General features: G+C 37.6%; 1 protein-coding gene across 1 annotated transcript in view; it reads right to left on the reverse strand.

Annotated features, from left to right (window-relative positions):
- Positions 1–22,969, reverse strand: part of LOC104413281 (transcription factor 12-like) — a gene marked incomplete at its 3' end in the record, with an annotated part of 114,411 nt that overhangs the window by 15,402 nt on the left and 76,040 nt on the right. The window contains exon 5 of the mRNA XM_010024225.1: positions 5,109–5,173. Coding sequence (XP_010022527.1) covers positions 5,109–5,173 — 65 coding nt within the window. The remainder of the gene's footprint in view (positions 1–5,108; positions 5,174–22,969) is intronic.

Consider the following 22,969-nt stretch of genomic DNA (forward strand, 5'->3'; position numbering starts at 1 on the left):
AATTCCAGTTGCTTAATACTATACAATATTAAATTCTGTAATATTTTTCAGCACAAGTCAGGCATATACAAATCTAGCTTTCTCTGACTGACCTCTAGATGAGAATGTTTCTATGTTGAATCATAGAAAGGTAGAAGACTGATGAGTTTGTACCAACGTACTTTAACGATCAGTGCAAAGTCAGCTAATTTCTTCTCCAAGGTACTACCTAAGTTACAGCATACACTGAAAGTAATGAAACACAAAGCATGCTCTGAAGATGTACAAAGGCTACATTTCTCTTAATATTCCAGTGAAGCATACTTTTTTTTTTCTGATAAAGAAGAAACTGGTAAATCCTGAAAAGTCGTCTGAAATTATATCTCAATATGTTTACTTGAAGTATATTCCCATAAGCAGCACTAAGTATGGTGCTAATGTGCATAACGTTACTGTCATACTGCACAATTCAGGCTCATTTAATAATGCCTGACGTGCCTTACATCATGTTGCAATGATGCAATAATCTGCTGCTAAATGAGTCACCTCACATTAGCTTCACAGCAATAGCAGAGTTGATGGCTATTGAAGGGAAAATAGTGGAGCAGTATTTATTGGAAACATTGATGGGCCAGCTTTCTATCAGATTTTTCTTCTTCATCTAAAACTAAAGATTCTGAAGCAGCCTTATTTATTACCAATATGCACAAAACTTCTAGAGCAATAGCAGCAGCAATGAGTTAAAATCCAAATGCCGTTACTAAATAAAATGTATATAGTATACACAGTATCCTATCAATTCTTCATACACATTCTATGTAGTACTGTATATTTCATACTGCATGAAATATGTAATAGCATACGTACAGATCATGTGCTATACAGTAGTATATCTTATGCAATATTTTATATGTAATTTCACATAGACTAAAGTGAGGTGTATTTAGTAAATATAATTCATAGCTCCTTCCAGCATTCATGTATTCTAGATTTATGACCAATTAAGCTTTTTTCTAAGTGTGTTTTATAACATTTAAAGTGTCCCATCATCATATAGAGTGAACAAATTAGAGAGAAAAATAAAACAAATTAAGATTTGTCTTATTATAGAAAGGTTACACTTTAAACAAAACCTGATGAATGCCTCTTCAGTTCTCACTTAACATCTACTACATTTAGCACTTGATTTTTCTCCTTTCTTGCACATGGGATAGTACGTGGACTTGAAATTATTATATGAAGGGAGGGTAAATGTGTTATCTCAACATGTCAAAAAATCCATAATGTCTGTTTTTCATGCATGATTGTTTAGAATTAAAACAGAACAAGGGGACAGTCACAAATAATTTACTATCTTCAGCCTAGTGATGCTACTGGGGAGAGACAGACTTTGCCAGGCAGATGAGAGCAGGCACTGTTAGGTGAAAGGACCATCCCCCGCCTCTCTCCACCAATTAGCCAGGGCACTTACAGGCTCATGGGGATAAAGTTAGCTTCTGTGACTGCCCACAGAAACAATTAGAAGAATTAGTCTAACAGCTACACATGTACTGCACATTTATCTCAATTTCACTTTGAAAATAGTGCAGATTCCTGGCTTTCTTCAAGCTCAGACCTGTCAAAGCAATGTTCAGTGACAGCTGGGTGCCCTTTTGATGATACTGGAAATGGGAGTCATGCATTCAGTTTCTGAAGTCTCATCACACATCCACACCAGGTTATTAATACCATTTACACCAGTGACATATGGAAAGAACTTTGGTAAGAGAAGAACAGGTTAGAAAGTGTTTGGAGAAGTTAGGTATTTTCGATTCAGCTGTACCCTATAAGACACCCAGAAGACTGTCTCTTGCCATTCTTGCAATTTCAGAAACCTTAGCCACTGCCTTTGAAAACTCATGGTTCTGAGAGAGTGTAGAGACTAAAAAAGAATGGGATTGGTTGGTTTGTTTCACAAGTAGGAACAAATACAGTGACTTGCAAATCCTCACCATTTAAATTACTTTTTTTTTTTGGAAGAATATACCAGAAAAAATAGACTGAAAATGCCAGAAGATAACAAAGAAGTTACACAGATTCAGCTGGAGTAAACTCTGTAAAACCAATTCACTCCCTTCTCAGCATAATAGGTGCTTTAATAAGGCTTTTACTACTTTCACATTTCACAGGTGAATTAAGGAACCAAGGACAACTAAAACTACTGCTGAATACAGAGCATAGCTATTTAAAAACTAGTAACTAAAAGTTCATGATCAACACTGGGTGAATGTATTAACTGAGAATTTGCAGGCGTCTGTTTTGGGCATCATTCCACCTCTTAATTAGTAACTTGGATGAAAAATGAAGACCACATTTACTAAATTCACAAAGCAACCCAGAAGGATCTACAAATGCATTGCAAGCCTGGAATTCAAAACTGCATTGACAAATTCAGAGAAGGTAGAAGCAATACGTTAAAAAGTAAATACATTTTTGCATATGGAACCTGTAAACTGAAAAATATAGGCTGAGGAATGACAAGCTGGCCAGCATTACCATAAGGCACTGGAAAATTTTAGACCATGACCAGTCAGGACAAATATCAAAGACTGGATTTTTTCTTTTTTTAATGAAAAGGACAAATTCCATATGGCAGAAAAAACCAACAGTATTGTCAGAAAGATCCAGGAAATGTCTTTTTGCCATAATGGTAAAGCCTTAGATGATGTACTTTACCTAGTTCGAAACACTGGAATTCTCTAGGGTTGTGAACCTACTGGAAAACTTCAATATGAGATAGACCCTGATACGTATCTGCTACTAAATATATACCTCATCATACACACCAATGTAAAAATTAACTCTGTTTAACTCTTATCTTTTCTAAAGACCGTGTATCATCTTAATCATCTAGCAGATTTCCAGCCTCTACAGACTTAAAAAGCACAGATTCTTCTCTGTGTCCACTGCCTGCAAGACAAGAGTTAGATGCCTTCATTTCAATGATATTTAGATACGGCATCAGGGAAACTTTTCAAGAGTAAGTATGTTCAAGGAAAACAAAAGCCAGTGTGGCCATGCAGTCTCCTTCATCTCTAGAGGTTTTTAAGAACTGACTGTGTGAGCATTCGTGAGGGACAATGCAGCTGATTCTCCATTTGGATTGTCAAAATGATCTCTCAGGATCACTTTCTACCTTTTTCTCTATGATAGCTTCCAAGCATTGTAGCTACATTGAGCTGTATTTCAGGTATTGCTATGGATTTATGAAAAATACATAAAAACCCCCACTCCATTTCAAGTTAGCAAATTATTTCAAGCACTGTCAGATTTAACTGATATTGCCAAATTAAGGTACAAACTGTAACTTTCCACATAAATCTAAACTGTATTAAAATTTAACTGCAAGTTAATTCTATGCTCATTTTCTATTACCCTGAGTACAAAAAACAAAAACAAAAAAAACCCAACCAGATTTACCTACAATAACATTTTTCCCATTTACTGAAAATGTATAAGAAACTGTGGGTGAGGAATAAGTAGGAAGCATATCAAAGGAATAAAGAGAATTAGAAGCGATGTTAATAGAAACAAATATGTGTGAGATTTTGGCTTTTAAAGAGCTACATGTAAAAGATTAATATTAAATGGTACTAGATAGAAACAATTAGAAGATATAAAAGCATTCTCCTCAGTGAGAAGCCAAACAACAGAAATTACACTCATTACCGCAAAGCGAAACAGAATTTTATGCAAAGTTAACAAAAACTCATTTTGCAATACAGAACATTAACCTAATGAAAGAGAAATGTAGAAATTAATTTGCTTCCAAACTAATGCCGAGTTTAAGTTATGATGTTTAAATATACTACAAAGTTATTTGAACAATAATAATAACATTAATACAATGTTTTACTGTCTAGACTGGCAATAACGTGAAGCCCATAACTTGAACTTAAAGAGGTATCCTGCTTTCTGTGAGTCTTACCAAAAGCTCACCAATACAAATGGGCCACAAATGGGTCTTTGTTCCTCACATCTGTGTTGCAGAGAAGTAGTAAAGGCTGTGAGAATGATCCTTTCTTAACAGGGGAAGCAATGTTAGGCCTGCACTGCCACATGGGGCTGTCCGTTCACACTTCCCAAACTACTAGTTAAAAGACTAAAAACCAAGATGTCAAACTCATATGCTAAGTTTTATCCTCAAGAAGAAAGATGTTCCTGAAAATATCAGTTCAAAGCAAACAGTCTACTTACAGTAAAATTAAGAGATTCCTCTTTGAGAAAACAAACACAATAAATTAATTTATTAGAATTAAAAATATAGTATTAATGATTTAAATCTTTGTCCACAAATACAGAATGTAATCAAATGTTCATTAAGCATTTGAATCTCCTGTACATTCAGAACAGACTTTTTAAACAATGATCAGAGTACTCTTAATGTGACTCATTAGAAATAACACGGAAGAAATCTTCACTCTAAAATGAAAATCTAAAGACATAAGAAGAAAGTTTCTTTAATTAAAAAACACATCATCTAAATTACAAGATAAAACAGTATTACACTGGATAACTCAATTGCTAAAAATTGAAAACCTAGTAACACTGTCTTCCTTAAAAAATGCCCATTATCTCCACTAGGAATAACAATAAACTAAGGACCTACACTTGGCAACTACTGGAATTTTTTTTACAAACTAAAGGTGAAAAATATGAGTATCACAGACTAATTGTGATGTGCAGTCAATACTGGCCTGCAATTCTGTTTCTAGACTTAGAGAGAGGAACAAATAACTGCAAATGGTAAGAAAACTCATTTCATCATGATATGTAGGAGAGATGTGACACACCTGGAGCACATTGCTCAATATGTTCAGATCAGTAACAATCTCCCTTTTACTAATACCATTGGAATTCATGCTCATGAGCTACAGAACCAGTTCCACTCATACATAGCAAAAGTATCTCCTCTAAGCAGATGTATTTAAGTGCAAGGCAATTTGACCACAGAGAGGCCAGAAACTTTATTCTGCAGGTTGTGGAATACATTCTTGTTTATTATGTTTGGTAGTCTGACACATTCAGGTAGCCTAAACTAAATTCTAGTTCAGGTTATTCCATTAGCTTTCAATCATCACTATACTTACCTGACAGCCTGGTAACCCCGTATCTCTTCCATACAATGGAAATGGACCTCTATCAGAGGTTTTTCCTGTAAAAGACAGGCATTTGATTAGGTTCTTTTAAAAATCTGCTAGATAGCTGCATCAGTTGTCCTTACATATGCAACTCAGAAAATCTGTTAGCATCATAGTAAATTTACAATAATTAAGTTACATGAGTAAAAGCAGGCTTTTACATGTGTTTTACACACTCAAAGAGCACCACTATAGTAGATGACATACTTACCTAATTCCATTTCTTACATAACCAATAAGTAAAAATAACTACTGCAAGCTTTTATTGTTATAAAATATCCTTATCAGTATGTTTAAATAAAAAGGGCAAAGGTCCAGCTTCACTTTCGTTTACAATGAGCAAAGATAGATACACTTTTAGACATTTCTTCTTCCTACGTGAAACTAACACATAGCTGGTATCATCTTAGGCAATGAATATACTAAGCAGCAAAATAAAACCAACAAAACCACATGAAAAGTCAACAAAAATTTCAATTCAGAACAATAAGAAAACCCACACCAAGCTTAAGCCATGGCTGAATCATTCAGCCATTGACACTTACCCCTTAAATCCTTAAAAATCCTTTAATTTCATATACATTCCAGTTGAGTATAAAACTCAAGCATTACATCTAGTCAAGACAGCAAAACAGACTGGACTCTTCTGCCATATGTGCAATATTTGCCTGAAGGTAGCACATGCTAAATATAGTGCCTTGTACAGAGTGACTGCCCTCTGATGTTGCGATCTGAGGTCACAAGACATTAGCAACATACTTGTCAAGTCCAGAAAAACTATTCTGGGATTTATTTGTTGCTTATGCCACCAAACCGGCATGTTTGTGTATTAAAACTCAGTGTGAAGTTCTCCAGTAGGGCTCAAAAGTTTGTCAATCAACATTTCTTTTTAAAAAGATCCTGAATAAGAAGTCTCTTGAACAATGTCAAGAATCAGACAGTCGTCAAGTATGTGTGTAATGGAAAGCACCAAGTGCAGACGCTTGCCCTGAATATGACACAGTCAGAACTAAGGAACACCCCGTAACACCAGGCAGTCTTATCCAGAGGTAAGCATTAATAAACTACAATACCAATTCATTTGAAAATGAATGTCATCTTACCCAACTAGACATTCCCTTTTCTAAACAATGCATGTCTCATTCAGCCTTCAAGAAGACAAAGTAGCTTTGCTTGCACATTCCCATTTCAGTGAAAAATAGGTCTGTGCTATCGCACGTCTAGAACAGGACTTCCTTTCCTTTTTCTGATTTTCTCTCTTACTACCAAAAATCCCTAAATACGGTTTTGTAAGAGGAAAAACTAAAGTATGCTTATAGTTCTTTTTAAATGTACATCTTGTGTAAGCAGAGAGGAAGTTTCAATCTCATGGAACAACATCTCTGCAAGGTTATCATCTTGATAACAGGTAGTCTGGTCAAGAATGGTTTCCTTGAAAAATAGCAGCTCTGCTGTAACAAAGGGAGGAAAAACATTTTTCTGCTGAAGCAATTTGCCTCTAACAACTATCAGGCACTAAGCAAGTAAAATACCTAGCATGCAAAATTATATGAAGTAGGATGAATCATGTTGTTCACATTAAATCAGACTCAGCATTTTCTTCCCAGAAAATGAGAATCTTGTACCACATGATAAACAACTTTGACTGAAGTATGCAGTATTTCAGGCAGGCTTTGAAACAAATATTTGTACAAGAGTCAATTACAGATGCTAGAAAAATTATGATTTAAATTATGGTTTGCGTAGCAAGCAAGAAATTGGTAGATAAGAATGCATAAAATCATGTTATTCAAATGTTATCACTTTGAAAGTTTGTCAGGTTCCTACTACCAGGAAAAAAGCTTACTAGAATAGCCCAATCTATACAAAATTTGGTTCTAAGAAATGATCAAGAAAAGTCAAGGGTGCCTGATGCTGCACTGCCTAAATATTTATCCAGGATTAGATCTGGAGCAAATTGGTATTTCACCTGTTCAAACAGCTAAGCTTTTCAGCGAAGGGTTTAGAAAGCAACCTAGGACCAAGTATAAGACAGTGACTTTCACAGAAAGAGTCTCACAAACACACTCTGGGTGCCAGCACTCAGATAGGACTCTCAAACCTGCGATAGTGTCACAATGTTAAAGGCACACAATTCTAAACAACAACAAAAATCAGTAGGCACAAATTACAGAAACACACGCTGAGCCCACACTCAAGTATTGTTCCTGATTCTCCCTTGTACAGTGGAACCAGACTGTGTTGTCCCTTTTGCAGGACTGGAGCACTGCATTAGCAGCATGATCTTCATATTCGCAAGGCAGGATAGGCGAGAGGAGAGCTATCTTGCGCACTGCTAGAGCACATCTAGCACTCTTCATGAGAGAAGAGGAAGGACTCCACCAACAACCTCTGGAGCTTCACTGATATTACATCACAAAGGTTTCCCAGCACCATGCTGTCTGGCTGTACCACGGGATGGTTTCACTATCAACACAGTCCAAAAGTGAAAGTATTGACTACAAATTGCCTGTTGTCATTTTAACACACTTCAGCTGCTCCTGCCTAGGCAGGATGATACTGTCACTATTTAAAGCCTTGTAAGCAAACATCACAGGTAGTGTTTACTTATCAACAGAAAGAGAAAATACTTAGCAACTACTCCACACAGTAAGCCAAGTACCTTAAAAGTGGATAATATTGACTTTGAGAAGGTTACACTTCCTCACTGGTTTAACGAACAGGTAGGTCCCACACATAATGTCTGATTAATGCACAGGCAGTCTCTGGCATCCAGTAAAGCTCAAACACATCGCCAAATTTATCAAAGAATCTCTTGGGTGGTTTTTAATTTATAAAACACCTCTCCATTACTCAGATTCTCTACAGATTGACAGAAGAGCACAAAAATCTAGAGATTACTGTAAAAACCAAATTTACCAGGGTATCTCTGTTTATATGGACACAAACAATCCGGTGACACTGAAAGCCAAAGTAGACCCTAAAACGTCTTGCAGGTTTACCCCACAAGATTTGATGCGGAGCATAATCTAACCTCTGTCCAATCACAGCTTCTCCACCTCTTGTCTTAGTCAAGTGCTCACTATACAGATAGCAACAGTATCTTTATTATAGCCGGAAATTCAGAAACACTAATGACTAGCATTAAAGGGACATGAGGAAAGTCACTACAGCAGCTGACATTAATTGCAAGAGGGTTATGCAAAAATGCTATTAAATGACAAAATCCTCACTGAATGTTTTCCTTTGCACAGGTTTGTGTAAGCATGGCTGAAAGGTAGTGCGCAGACATGCCAGCTAAGAATGTAAAGTAATGCCCAAATGAGATTTATTTCCTCTTCAGATCTTATTTTCACAAAATATTCATGAGATTAAAGCAACTTTGGCCAGTTTTCCCAGCCCCAGCACTTCCCATCAGCCTTGTGCAGTACAGCTTCCTACTGCGACTCATCAGCTCCTTCATCACCTTTATTACATACTTCCTAACTCACACGTTTCAGAAGTTATATGCTGTCATTTTAGAAGCAACCTCTAAGCCTTGCCTACCCAGTGCCTCAATATCCCAGAGTTTTGTCTTCTAACCAGATTTGAACTAAAGAATGGACATTTAAAAAGAACTGAATTCGTTGCATATGGAATCGCTTCCTAACAGGCTTAAAAGCCCAAGGACTATGAGTTAAAAGACATCCAACCAAGAAAATACCACTAAGCATTCTTAACCGCAAGCACTTCCTAACTTCATGAACTTATAGCCTTGACACATTCTGTACCAATTCAAACATTAATAGGCATTTAGTAAAAAATTTTTCCTCTTGCAATCACTTGTTTAAGTATGATATGCTCACAACTTAATATAGCTTTTGAATACCACACAAGGAATTGTCTTCCATAATAAATCTATCTGTATAACAGCTGTGCAGCCTAAATACTCTTAACACAGAATGAACTGAAACAGCAAGATGCAAAGTGATAGTGAGCTGAAAACAGCTCTACATTAACTCAGTTGAGGACTACTTCAGTGAATGTGCTATAAATGCCTGCCAGTAGTAAACCAGCCTTTTCCCACTGCTTCTAGATAATGCTTGGTTTATGAGAGGATGACAGAACATAACTCTGCAAAAAATCACTTCAATTCCCACAGAATTAACCCTTTACAGACTGAAGATCTTTCTATGCATTGCTAAGAATTCATTTCGTTGCCAATATGGAAAGCACTGAGATTTTTTAATGAATCCATGTTTATCATCCAGTATAAATACCACAGTGACCACAGCTGGCAGCTGCTCTATTTGTCAGACATGAAGTATGTCTGCCCTACTTGTACAGAGAATCATCTTTCAGAAAATCTTGAGGCATGTTTTTACAGTTCCTAATCATCATTTCATCATTGAAAACACTGTTAACTGGCCACAACAGATAGCTTTCCCAAAAGTCAAGCCTGTAACAAAACATTGTTGATATCTTCGAGTATTTTTTGTGTGTTGTTTTGTTTTGGGTTGGGTTTTCTTAAAGTTATTAAATTGCTGTTGGTAGATTTGGTTAGAAATCAATTTTTATATTGCTTTCTCTCCCTCCACATCCAGTAACAAAGAAACCAGCAACAAAGTACATGGCTTTGTTACTCACAGAATACATTCAAATGATTTTTCGTATGCAGATCCAATATAGTAAGAATCAAGCTGTAAAGCCATATTGAAAGGTGCATATGGATGATTTAAGAACAACGTTCAAAGTAAACATTTTTCTAGAACTCTCAGTATCACTTTCCAACTTACCACAAAATAGAAAGAAGTACCCAAAGCTTACACAATAACATCCTTGCTGCCTCCAGTACAGGTCCATTCTTTATTTTTAAATTTGCTGCTGTTAAAAACTCTCATTCAGCCATTAGGAATTATCATGCACTGTGGTGAGAAAAAAATTACACTTGATCAAACACAAAACCAGCTCTGCTCCCCGGATTTGGTATGCTGCTGCCTTCTCAGAGGCAACACTGACACATGGAGCCATAAAAGTTTTACTACATACCTAGACATTTCCCACAGCACCAGAGGAATCATTTCTTCCTCTTCTACTGCTCTACAGGCCTACTTATTAATAGAGGCTGTCAGTTTTAATATCTGTCTTATACCTAGTCTTATTCTCTAACATTTAAAAGTACTTAATACACGTGCATGTGTGTGTGTGTACATATATATATATACGCATGCAGTGAATATATAGAAGAATATTACACGTTTTTTCTTACAGTAGTTGTGACCAGAACTCATGGAAATGAAACAAGACATCTGAAGTGACACAATTTGAAGAAAGTGCTTAAAAGAAGTGACCTCCTATTCTCTTCACAACAATTTAAGTATTATTGGCTGACGTGTGCCAAGCACGCTGCTGGCTACACTGAGGATGTTTAACAAGCCAGTGCCAACAAGTGCAGCTGCTGGACTTGCAGCACCCTCCTCCTGTTCATCCCAAGCCAAATTACTCACTCAGCTATGAACAATGAAGCAGCAACACAGGAAAATGCCAAGTGCAAGTGAGATTAGTGATGAACTGCAGGATCCCTACAGAGGTCAGTGATTAGCAGGTCTCCAGTCATAATCACTTTCCTAACCTAGTTTTTATCTCATCATTACGCTCCATCTTAGCTCAGTCTTCTGACTGCAAGCAGCTTCCCAATCAATAACCCTTCAAGTCTTGCAAACTCATCCACACTGTCTTACCTTTTAATATAGCAAACCTACATAATATGAATTGTCTGCAAGCTCATAATACAAATTTTGAGCCCTAAGATTAATAAGTAATTCATACACAACAAAGAAATGTTACTGGAAAATTTTGTAATAAAGTAACAGAAGAAAAAACTACAAACATATTTACCCAGGAACGCCATGCCCAAGTGACGACCAACAATACAATATACAGGTAATCACAGGAATGTTGGCCTATATGTTCTTGAAGTATGGATAAGGAAACAGTATGTACAGACTATGACTAGTGGAAAAAAGGATACATTATTTTAGATTTCTCCCCCATACTGTGACATCTTCTAAACCCCGTTTTCACAGACAGGAGAAGGAAAGGTTACGGCAAAGCTTGGTTTTAAGACTACAGATCTGCCCCCTACTTTTTCTCTTCTCATATTTTTTAAAGACCATGACCCTACAGAACAATTCTAATAATCTGCAAGAAGTAAAATACTACAATTTGGACAAGATCTATTGGATTTAACTGCCCAGTCTCAGGTCTGCCAGGAACCTCCTAGGATTCTCCATGCCATAGATTTTAATTTTTAAGATAGCACTATACTTCTGCTATCTAGTCCTATTGCCTATTTGCCTTGATTTTTTCCTATCGAAAAGATCCAAAATGTTGAAATTCTTAAGCTGGAATTACCTGGAATCAACTTCCCATTATAACTGCTGCAATTAAGTACAATGCTTTAAGACAGCAAATACTAATGTATTTCTTTTGTTGACGTTTAGACAGGATCATCTGGAAAAAAATATTGGCTTTTTATTTTTTTCATTGTACTTTCCAAAGATTAGAAAAGTTCCTCAATTCTTTTATACTTACAGTTGTGTGAGCACTTGCAGATGTCTTCCACTGTAAGAATTTTACTGATTGAACTGACCAGGCAACAAATCTCAAGAGTGCCATATTACAATGTTAAACTCGGAAGCCAAGGGATTTCTCACAACTTCTTTAATGATATATTTTAAAAAGAAATAATGTCAGTGTGTGAAGTGGTATTAAAGAACCTGCTTCCCAAAGACATGCCTTTGACACTTTCATCCCATTGATTTGTCAGTACTTCTGAGGAAAGATGGAGTATTTTGTCAGTTTGCAGAGCACTGCACAGATCTTGTGCTATAAAAAACAATTTATTAATGCTCTTACGTACTTGCACAGGAGGTAAGGGTGGACTAAATTCCACATTATATTTGGATTGACCCTATGAACTCGTAATTTATATGCTCATGTCAAACTGAGAACATTTCTATTCCACCAGTGGGTGATCCATGAAGGCTCCTTCCTCAGTACTGTTCCTGTTCCTCCACTTACCAGGCTTACATTGTGCTAAATAACACATGAAATGTTTGCAAGGGTGAAAGGGACTGAAGTCTCCGACAGGAAGATGCCCATGAGTAACTGAAGACAAGGGGGAAAGAGAGAGTACAAACCTCTTAAATGAAGAAAGACCTTCCTTCTCCTCCTCCCCCAAGCCTATGTGGGCAAGTATCTGCGAACCAAGTAATTCTTGAATAGCTATTTAGTATACTTAGTTTCAGTTCTCCACTGCTATGTCAATTCTAGGCTAACCTTACCATAAGTAGTGTTACTGCTCTATTAACATGTTAATGTCTGCTATGCATAGACAGAACATCCAGCAGAAGAAACACACCCAAAAATATACTAAAAATGAGGGAAATCAGAAATGTACAATATCCAGAAAACAATAACCAAATTGAGAATGCATGTGAATGCACACACATTCCACACTGGTGACAAGAAGGCATTTTATCACATGCATTTACTCACCTCACCTATCCACCACATGTATTTCTATAGTGTCCAAGTGTCTCCCTTTGCCATCTTCCCCATCTCACCCCTAGCTAACAAAGTTGCTACTTACAACTAACTTGAAAAGCATTCCTTGCTCTCCTGGTGTAGAATTTGTCTCAGATCTAAGGACAGAAGTTACTTAGACTCTGTCAGTGACTTTGAACATCAAGTACATTCTGAAGTCTAAAGCTAAGAGGATTTTATAATTGGAAATTAAAATAGAATCCACACTTTACGACAAAATGCTACACCTGTTTCTGATTAAGAGATCATTTTGGTAACACCACCTACTACAAACTGTTAAATTAGTTCATATATAGATATAATGATATAAAAATTAAGTAATAGTTACTTCTGTATGTATCTACAGCTCCTCTCACCATCCAAGATCTATTAATTCACACTAAACTTGAAAGGCCAGCTTTGTCAACAAAGGTTTCTCCCTCACCCATTCTCGGTATAAACATGGCAAGCACTTATAACCATCTTCCATAAGGCAGCTGGCAAACACATACAACAGTACTCTGTTGTACAATTCTTATTTGAATGACTTGCATAACTTATTCAAGCTTCCCCCTTCACAGGCAATCCAGCAATCCCAATCACAGAGAGACAGACGTTTATCAGGTATTCCCATACTGCAGTCTCCAGACTACCAGTAGCTGCTAGGCTGCAAAAACCCAAAACCAAACAAACAAAACCCAACCCCAAACACCCATTAGATACTAAAACAGGCTTCAAAAGAAAACAAAACATGTTAAGTGTTTTCCCAGCATTACTGCTTCAATAGAACAATTTCTGCAGACACTACAGAGTAACCAAATTAGCCATTAAAACAGGAGGGAAAAATCCTCACAGGACAGTGCCTGAAAGGAGTCATCTCCTGTTTGGGGGCTGAAACTCCTAACTATTCACATGCACTATTTGCTTGAGCCTAAAGAAGGTGAAACAAAAGCCCCATAAAGAACAGTTAAACAGTTTAAACTAATACAAAGCTCCTAAAATGCCGAGAGATTAAAATAGGTGCTCTCATTTCAGAACCAAACCAGTAAGAGACTTTAGACTGTCCAGAAATTGAAAGCAGTCCTACTAAGCCCCAAAACATTGAAGATAACTGCACAAGAGAACATCACTGTGTTGCAGAAAGGCCAACTGGTATTGGAGCTACACAGAGAATGAAATCCTAACGACTAAAAAAAACCAAAACCAAAAAACAACCCAACAAAACAAAAACCCAAACAAATTAAAAAAAAACAAACCCAAACAAACCTGCCAAAAAAAACACTCAAAAAAATTTAGATCTCTCTAAACCATCACCTGTAGGCACCCCACATCTTCATACATTTATGAAAACACTGATACCTTACTGCCAAGGCACCTGAAGGAAGAATTCTGGGTTTTGAAGTCATTAAAAAAACCCAAAAACAGAACAAAAACACCACCAAAAACAAACAAACAAAACCCCAAAACAAAACAAAACCAAAACAAAAAAAGAAAACCACCAAGCAACCAAAACCAACGAACAAAACCAAAAAAAGACAATTAAAAAAAAAAAAAAACAACAAAAAACCCCCACTCAACAAACAACATTAAAACCCAAAACAAACAACCCCAACCAAAGAAAAACAGTTGCAAAGGAAAACATGTGCTCGCTGTTTATTTTGGGAGGTGAGACAAGTGGCATTCTTGATAGAAAAAGAAAAAAAACCATCTTCATGACCTATCACAACGGCCGTGGGAACTGACCGAAGAAACGTTAACAATAACATGCCAGGTCCAGACAGCCAAGGTAAATGTAAGTCTCAGATTTAAAACCACCAAAGGAACATGGTGTGCTGTTCAGTGAACTACAACTTCATATATCAGTACATACTACCTCTCTGCTCAGCTACCCATGCTTTCTAAAGGTATCACCATGCTGCTTTAAATGACCTAAAGCAGATAAGGAAAACACTTTTCCTCGGCATGTGAAGAATAAAAGGAATACTCATGGCAATAGTGGTATAATTATTTTATACAAATGGTAATGTAAGAATGATGAAGTATTTTCCATTTTGACAACAAAGAAGATGCAAAAGCAATTGCTAACATTCTGCACTTTTGTATCGGCGGGTCTACATAACCTGACTTCAAAAGGATTAACCTTTTTTTTTTAAATATATATAAACCAAGGCGTTCTCTCAAATATTGGCACTGGCTTACTTTTAAAAGAATAATTTAAAGCCATAATCTAATTGCTCTTTCAAAATAATAATGCATTAAGGTAGTAAAAGCCAGGCACCAGACAAAGTTCTAAAATGCAAGTGTGAATAGAAGAACACCACTGAATGTTTTTCAGTGACATCAACACTACTCAAACCTTGTCCCTAGATTTACACACTCCCCCCACTCCCCCCCCATCAACATGACAATCGAAATGTGTTACTGGCAATTCAGAGCTTGTTGGCAGATTGAAACAACTGAAGACAGGTCACTGATCTGGAGAGCTCAGAATTGCACGTAAGGAAGCAAGCTGCCTTTTTATTCAGCCAAGTGCAAAAAGATGCCTGCAGGATTGAGACAAGGCCCTGCAGCCTCCTGCTCTTCAACTAGATTTATCGCGGGGAGGAGGGTGGTGGCTATGGAAACTTTTCGTGGTCCACCATTATCCTGACCTTTCCTGTTGGGCAGCCTCAGCAGCTCTGCAAGAGGCACACCAGCCCTTGCAAATCCCACAGAGAACCTCCCCAGGCATTGAATAAGAAAGCCCAAATGTCTACCTTGGGGCTAGGAACGTGGTTACTATGCCTCAAAGAGCTGCAAAGTGAAAAGCTTCCTTCTGAGCCTAAGTGGTATTAAAGAGTGCATGTAAAAACTGTGTGGGTTTTGTTATCTTTTCGTCTGTTTTACCTGCTTGTACTTCAATTCCTGTGCTACCAAATGAAACTGTGGAGCTTGCACATTATTACAGAAGCCTTTTATACACAAACCTGGATTAATTTCAAAGACACTTCCCCTTTTTGGATCGAGCCCTTATCTCTGCTGTAAGCTCTCAACTACACATTACTTCTTGATATTAAACAATCATAAACACTTAGAAAAAGGCTTTTCTTGATCCTGCTCTCTCTTGAGTTACTCATCTAAGTCTTAGCACCTCAAGCACCTATTTTACTCTTCATACAGTTGCTTTTCAACCTAAATTTATGTTTTTATCAATCTCCCTCCATCTATAATTTTGTCATTAACAACTATACCATGTCTATGGAACCTGTCCTGCTTTAAGTCTTTACCAGTAGCCTGGATGAGAAGACAGAGTGCGCTCTAGAAGAGTTTGCAGAAGACCCCAATTCAGGGGATGCAGTTAGCATCCCTGATGGCAGGACCACCGTTCAGGGGAATGTAGACTATCTAGAGAACTGGACCAACAGGAACCTCATAAAATTCAACCATAGCAAATGTAAAGCCCTGCACCTAGAATAGACTAACCCCTTGCAACGGTGCAGATTGGGGACCAAGTCTGCTGAGGACCGACAGTCTTGAAAGGCAAGCTGCACATGGGACAGCAAGTGGAGGGGAGTCATTATCTACCTCTACTCAGCTAATATAAAATAGCACATCCAATTGTGGATCCCTCAATCAAAAAAATTTAAAGCTAACAGACAGAACGAAGTTAGAGAGCAAAATGGTCGACAGGAACACTCCCACTGCCTTCACTGGATGCTGAAGGAGGCCTCATGATGATGCATCCCTTCTTTTAAATGGTATCACATTTATTCCAGAATCCTGAATTCTGAAATCCTGCAACTCACAATTCTCCCTCCAACTTCCTATCACTCAGATCAAATCACTTTTGCTCCTCCAATATCTTTTCTCAGCTTCCTTTTTATTCCACAGCAGGCAATGACTTCATGTATCTATTTCTGTACTGGTTTCCCTTTACCTCTTACACACTAAAGACCTCATACTTATTTTCCCCTCCAACATAAAAATTTAAGCAAACCAAAAAACTGTAAGCTTTCCAATTCAGCTGAATTAACTCCCTTGATTAATTATTCGTTACATACTGGCTCTGCAGAAATGCTCATGCACCTAAAAAACCCCCCACACTATTTATTCCGTACCATCTTTCCTTCTCTGCCCCCAAGAGCACTCTCTTGCATACCTGTTCTCTGCAGCGAGTTTACGATTTTCGCTATGCTGCATGAAACAGTAAATGATACTGAATGATGACAAAAACTATTCTACTTTGAGCAAACCATTTGAGGAAAGGTAATAAAAAGGATTAAAACTCCTATTGAAGTGTCTGGACCTCTTCATTTTTAGATTTAAAACTGCACAGTAAAACATTGTTGTAGGAGCTCCATGCTACAGTTGTATCTTAACACCCTCACTACTTCTATGTTAATTTAATTCACATGTATATTCTAATAGAAAAACAAAGTAGTATTGAGGTGATTTAAATTGTTGCACTTTTACTTTTAGGGTTATACTCACAAAGTCTATTTTAAGAACTCCTTTGGAAGCAATTGATGTTTTATGCAGTGAACTGCTATTTTCCCAGATGAATAGAATATCCATTCTTTGGCTCACAGTTTCCATGACACTAAAAACAAAACATTCATCGGCACCGACTCGATGTTTGATGGTAAATGCAGCTGCAGCTCACAACAGCTCGCAGTGTACCTCAGCCTGCCTCAGCTGAACACAGGCACTGTATTTTCCCAACGCAATTTCATTGTTTTACAGACAAGCCCTTTCTTGCCAAACTCAAACATTTCAAACCCTGCTGGTATTCTGTCTTGAAATGAAAAGTAATTCAGTTCTGCGAGTAATGATACTAATGCAAAGTCTTCCAAATTACAGAACAAAGTACATAACCAGAAACAAGGCTTTGGTAACAGCAGCATTTGCCCCACAGTTATGAAGAAATTTTTGGCCAAAGAATTTCAAACTTTGCTCCCTGTTACAATTCCAACTCACAAAAAGAATATTACAGGGACCATTTTGAAACTCATAGATGGAGAAAATCACATTGGCAATTCAGATACAAGGAACAGCACTCAGCTTTCAGTGCTGCTTCTCTCCCCAAAAGGAACATTAAAGCACACACCTCTCTTTAGAACAAAAGATATTACAAGAGACAGGCTTCTGCTTTAGGGGAAGATGCAAGACTCCTATTAGCTAATAATTTAATCCTGTCCTATACTAGCTTGCTTTTCATCTATTTGAGAAGCAGTTTAAGTACATGGTCACTCACCTTTTCACACTGATAAGCACACTGCTGTCACACACACACCTCGACTTAATCCCATCAGTCTGATTCTAAAAGCCATGTTGAAAACAAGACCTAAACAATGCTCTGCATTTATAAAAAGCATTTTTAGGCACCAATTCAGTAAAGCAACTGAGCACATAAGTACTTAAAAGTATAAAAATGTACTAAATTCAGCAGGGATTATACTTTAAACTGTACATTAGAGAATATTGCTGGACTGCAGGCTGATTACAGAGAAATCTGACAAACAAGGATGCATCACCTCAGTCTACTCTTAATGCAGGTTCTAAGAAATTCAGCCAAGACTTCTGAAAACCTTGAAAATGGAACACGTCAATAATAACCTATTTGCAATTTAAGGGAAGTGCTCTTTTAAGCTAGAAACTAATTTCTTTAAATTATACAGACTGAAATCCATTTCTGGTTTCGCTATAGAACAGAGCAATGATACACTCCCTCCCCAGGCAAAGAAACAAAGTCCTGGCTCACTGCGTGTACGTGTTTAAGGACGAGAAAGGAGACAAACATTCGCACTGAACTACTGAAATATTATGAAAACAAGTTTCCAAGACGAGTGAAAGCGGGAGGGGAGGTTGTGGCAACCTCCTGCCCCCGCTGAGTGCTCCGCTCCCCCTCCTGCCCCTGCCCGCTCTGCACAGTGCTGCCGTGCCGAGAGCTCCCCCTCCTGTTCCCAGGCACTCGAATCACGCTGCAGATGGAGCTGCCGTACATCAGCAATCAACCCGATGCACGGCCTTGGAAGAAACCTCTACATCGTTACAAAAATAATCAGATGGGAAATATAAGCTAAAGGCATTTCCTTATACTAAAATGGAACAAGGCTTCCCTTCCAAGCATGCTCCGTTAAAATACAGCTCAATAAAGAAAAACATTAATCTGTAGACTGCAGCAGTATTTACTAATAAATCATTAGCAAAACAAAAATAAAGAATTCATTGCTTTTTGTGCCCAAACCACTGACTTCAACTTGAGACTCTGCAGACCCTTCAGGATCAAAGAGCGTTACAGCAGCTTACTGTCAGAGGCCAGTGGAATTCACTTTCAAGCATGACTCCTAATAAATTTCTATTGATGGCCTTTCTACTGACAACCTACTGGACTTTTATAACATCCTCACACTAAGCCATTAACAAGACTGGATCACCGGTGTGCTCCCCACAGGCCACTGCAGATTACAAGATCAGAAATAAGTGAAGCCTCTTGTGCAGCTTTTCCAGGAGCCAAATAACCGCACACACGAAGCACATTTCTTATTGCCAACACGGCACTTGCATGTTCACAGAATACTACAAACTGGAGTGTAATCTATGTTGCAGGTAGTCACTGTAACATGAGAACAACATTCGTGTTATTTTTCAAACTCAACCCTGCAGAAGTTCCTTGGTGGGTCAGTAAACACTGATACAGAACACAAATGCTACCTTCAAAATTTCAGTTTTATTAAGTGTTTTGCAGAGGTTTTGACTCTTTCTTTCCTTCAGAAGCCAAAAAGGCGACAAGAAGTCCAGAAGCTGGTAGAAATAGTCAACTCCCCTTACAGTTCCTGGAAAGAATTTTCTTATCTGCAGCTTTAAATTCTTCAAGTTTATTGCAACACTGGTACATATTTCCCTATCCTAGTGTTGCCCAAACAGTGGACAATAAAACACAGAGATCCACAGCTAACTAGCACACCAGATATCAGGTTGTTCTTCCTCTACTTCAAATATGGAGCAAGTTTTATTAAAAATGCTGAAAATATATCATGATTTTTCCTGAGATTGCCTTTTTGCAACTGCAGTGGCAGTAGCAAATAGATGACTTCATAGTAAGAATGTAAGGAATAATGTCCTTAAGTCCACAGCAGATTTCCACCTCGCTGTGATATCACACATACAGCCTGGTATGCAGGGGTGAGATGAATGAACCTAGAGAAACTTTTTAAACTATAATTTGCAGCATGAAAAGCTGAAAGAAACCTTATATCCTATGCTAACACAGATTGTTCATAGGTCAATAGTTAGCGATCCTTTTTATGGCTCCCTTCTCAAATGCAGGTTCTTTCTAGCTGTTTGCTTTCCAATACTTTGGATAATGATCAGAGATGCTAAACTGGGATGTCCAGCTATGAAGCTGGCAATGTGGGAGGGAGACTGGACAGACAAACAGTATCTGTTATAACCACAGCCAGTGTCCCTCTTTCCCAGTCATGTATCGTGTCTTCTCCACCTGCTCAGGCACTTACCTCAAAAGCTAATAAAAATAAAAAAAAATCATATTCATGTGGATAGTGGTTCAAAGGAGAAAAAAATATTATGGCAGTTATTTTGGATGGGAAGGTCAAAATTTCCAGAGCCTCAAAAAACTGTGCTTTAGAAGAACCTCCAAAACTGCTATCTAAAAGATGGCTGCTTTTCAGATAGTAAAGCACCCCACTTTATTTGGAGCATTACTCAATCACAAGTGCACAGGAATGCTGAAGCCATCTCATGCAGCTCTATTTGAAATCCTAAATATGGATTTATGGCCCTGATCCTTCAAACAACTACATACATGCTTAACAGGATTATGCGTGCTTAAAGTCTCTTCTATGTAGAAGTATTTGTAAAATTAGGACTTACCTTGGGCACACAGATCATTCAATATGAGGCATTAGATTTATATTGGCTTTTGTTAGAATCTAAGACATTGGGACACTTCCCATTATATAATGCAACCACTGAAGTAAACAAACTACTTCAGCAGTATTTTCCTTCCTTACAAAAAGCTTATAAGGATTATTTTTTTCCCTAAAGAATACAGGGTAGCATCAGAGCATTACCAAAGCATCAGAATGCAAATTAAGTGGTCATTTTGCTTATGATTTTTTTTAAATGTCATTAAGTAAAAATCAGAGATTTGTCTCAAATAGTTTTTCTCACACTCTCTTAGAACACTCTTTATTTCTAGAATTGAAGCTATCCAGAAATATTTTGAAAAGTTAAACCAATTGAGATATTATTTTAAGCATCTTGTATGTGTGTATGGGTAGCAATACCTCACCTATGTTTCAGTGTATCCAAAACACTTCAGCCACATATATACAGTTTCACTGAGATTTTTCTTCCCTGAATAAGACCCATTCTTTGTTTACTACTTTTTCTTTTTTTTCTTTTTCCTTTTTTTTTTTTTTTAAGTCTTTTTTTTTTCCAATTACAGGCAGGAAATAAAAAGAAATGCAACTCTTTTATGTAAAGTAAATCCATCTGGATGTTTGCTGCATCCTATATTATAAACTTGTGATCCCCAACCAGAATGAGTTATAGTGAAGCTGCAGGCAAAATTGTCTCCATATACCACAATCCATTATCCCTGTCAAGTTAATGTTGCATGTTGAGCCATATGGCGTGGGTACACACTCAACAAAGGAAATTCCTTAAACTTGTTATAATCAGCACTTACAGTCATCCAAAAAAACTGACATAAACAGCTTTATTGTGTTTTGTGCATTTCAGTTGATATCCATGACAAAAAGAGGAAGCTGGGGTGGGGGTGGTAAAGTTGCAATAATAAAAGGGGGGAGGGAGGGGAGACTGAGAGAGAGAGACTGTACATTTCATAATTACACAACATTTTCCTTAGCAAGTGATTTTCAATTACAATAAAGCTCAAGCCTCCTGACACTGATACACTGTGCCAGATTAACAAGAAACAAAAAAAAAAAAACACCACCAAAAACCCCTGCATCAATACCTCATTTTCAATGCAAATAAGAAATCCTGTAGTTTCAAAGTGCCTGACTCATGTAAAAGATTCTCAATTAAAAAAAAATCTGAATCATTTTTAGTTTTCCTGACTTTGGAGGGAAGGTTTGCCTTCAGTTGTCGTGTAATTACTGAGAATTTAACAGTCCTTCATTAACAACATGGTAATTTAAGTAAAATATCTTTCTATGCATTAAGTGTAGGTCACAGATGAATTAAGGGCTCCCAGAAGCCTCTGCTACCTGGCACAACCCATCACATCAAGCCTAAGTCAAGGTACAAGTAGAGCAGAACTTCATTCCAGCCCCCGCAGTGACAACAATAAAACGCTGAGAAAACACACTATCAAATACTGAACTCAGCATCAATTTCTGTTAATTACAGCCTTGTCAGCAACGTGATTATTCAAACAGCTCATGCAAATGTTAATGAGTCCTTATTTGCATATTTATTTTTTCCTTTGTTGAAATGTCATTGATTATTACATTCTACAATGATGAATGCTGCTGATGATGTGCTCTGATATGTAATTAGTCATTAAGTGGAATGAATAGATCAATTATGAAAAAGGAGTGAGATTAAGAAATATCAAACAAGACCGCCCAATGTAACTATAGAATTTTTTTTAAAGGAACTAAAATAATTTCTTGGCTTTTAAAGTGCAACATCAGTAGTTTTCAATAAATAAACTACTACTTTTCTGAGGTTAAATAAGATCTTCCACATGCGCTGCTACTTGGGTAATCTAATTACAATAGCGGAGCGCTTTTGTAAGAACAGTAAGAAATCTGCAGAGTAACACGTAGGTTTTGGGGGTTTGGTTGTCGGGTCCTGACCCTCCCTCAGTTCTTAAAAGAAATTATAGCTGTCCCAGAGCTGCTCACGAGCACACCACAGACTATCTGATCTTTTAGCAGAAATGAAAACAGTGCTCGCCGCGCTCGCAGCAGCCCCACTTTGTTCTCAAGGCAAAGACTCGCGCTGCCTTTTGCAACCGCCGGCTCTAACGACCCAGCCAGCGCTGGCTGCTGGCGGATGAAGGGGAAATGGGAGAGCAGAGGAAGGAAGGAAAAAAAAAAACCACCCAACAAAAAAAACACATTACTGCAGACCAGATGGGAACATTCCACATGACCAAACCAATCAATCACCTCGGTGGGGCGCAGGTGCAACACAGCCGTGTAGCAACACACCATTTCACAGTCTATCGGGCACAAACACATGGTCACCAATCAATGGCACCCCCAGGA

This window comes from Nestor notabilis, unplaced genomic scaffold (genome assembly GCF_000696875.1).
Source record: "Nestor notabilis isolate BGI_N333 unplaced genomic scaffold, ASM69687v1 scaffold22940, whole genome shotgun sequence".
In the NCBI taxonomy this organism is placed as follows: Eukaryota; Metazoa; Chordata; class Aves; order Psittaciformes; family Psittacidae; genus Nestor; species Nestor notabilis.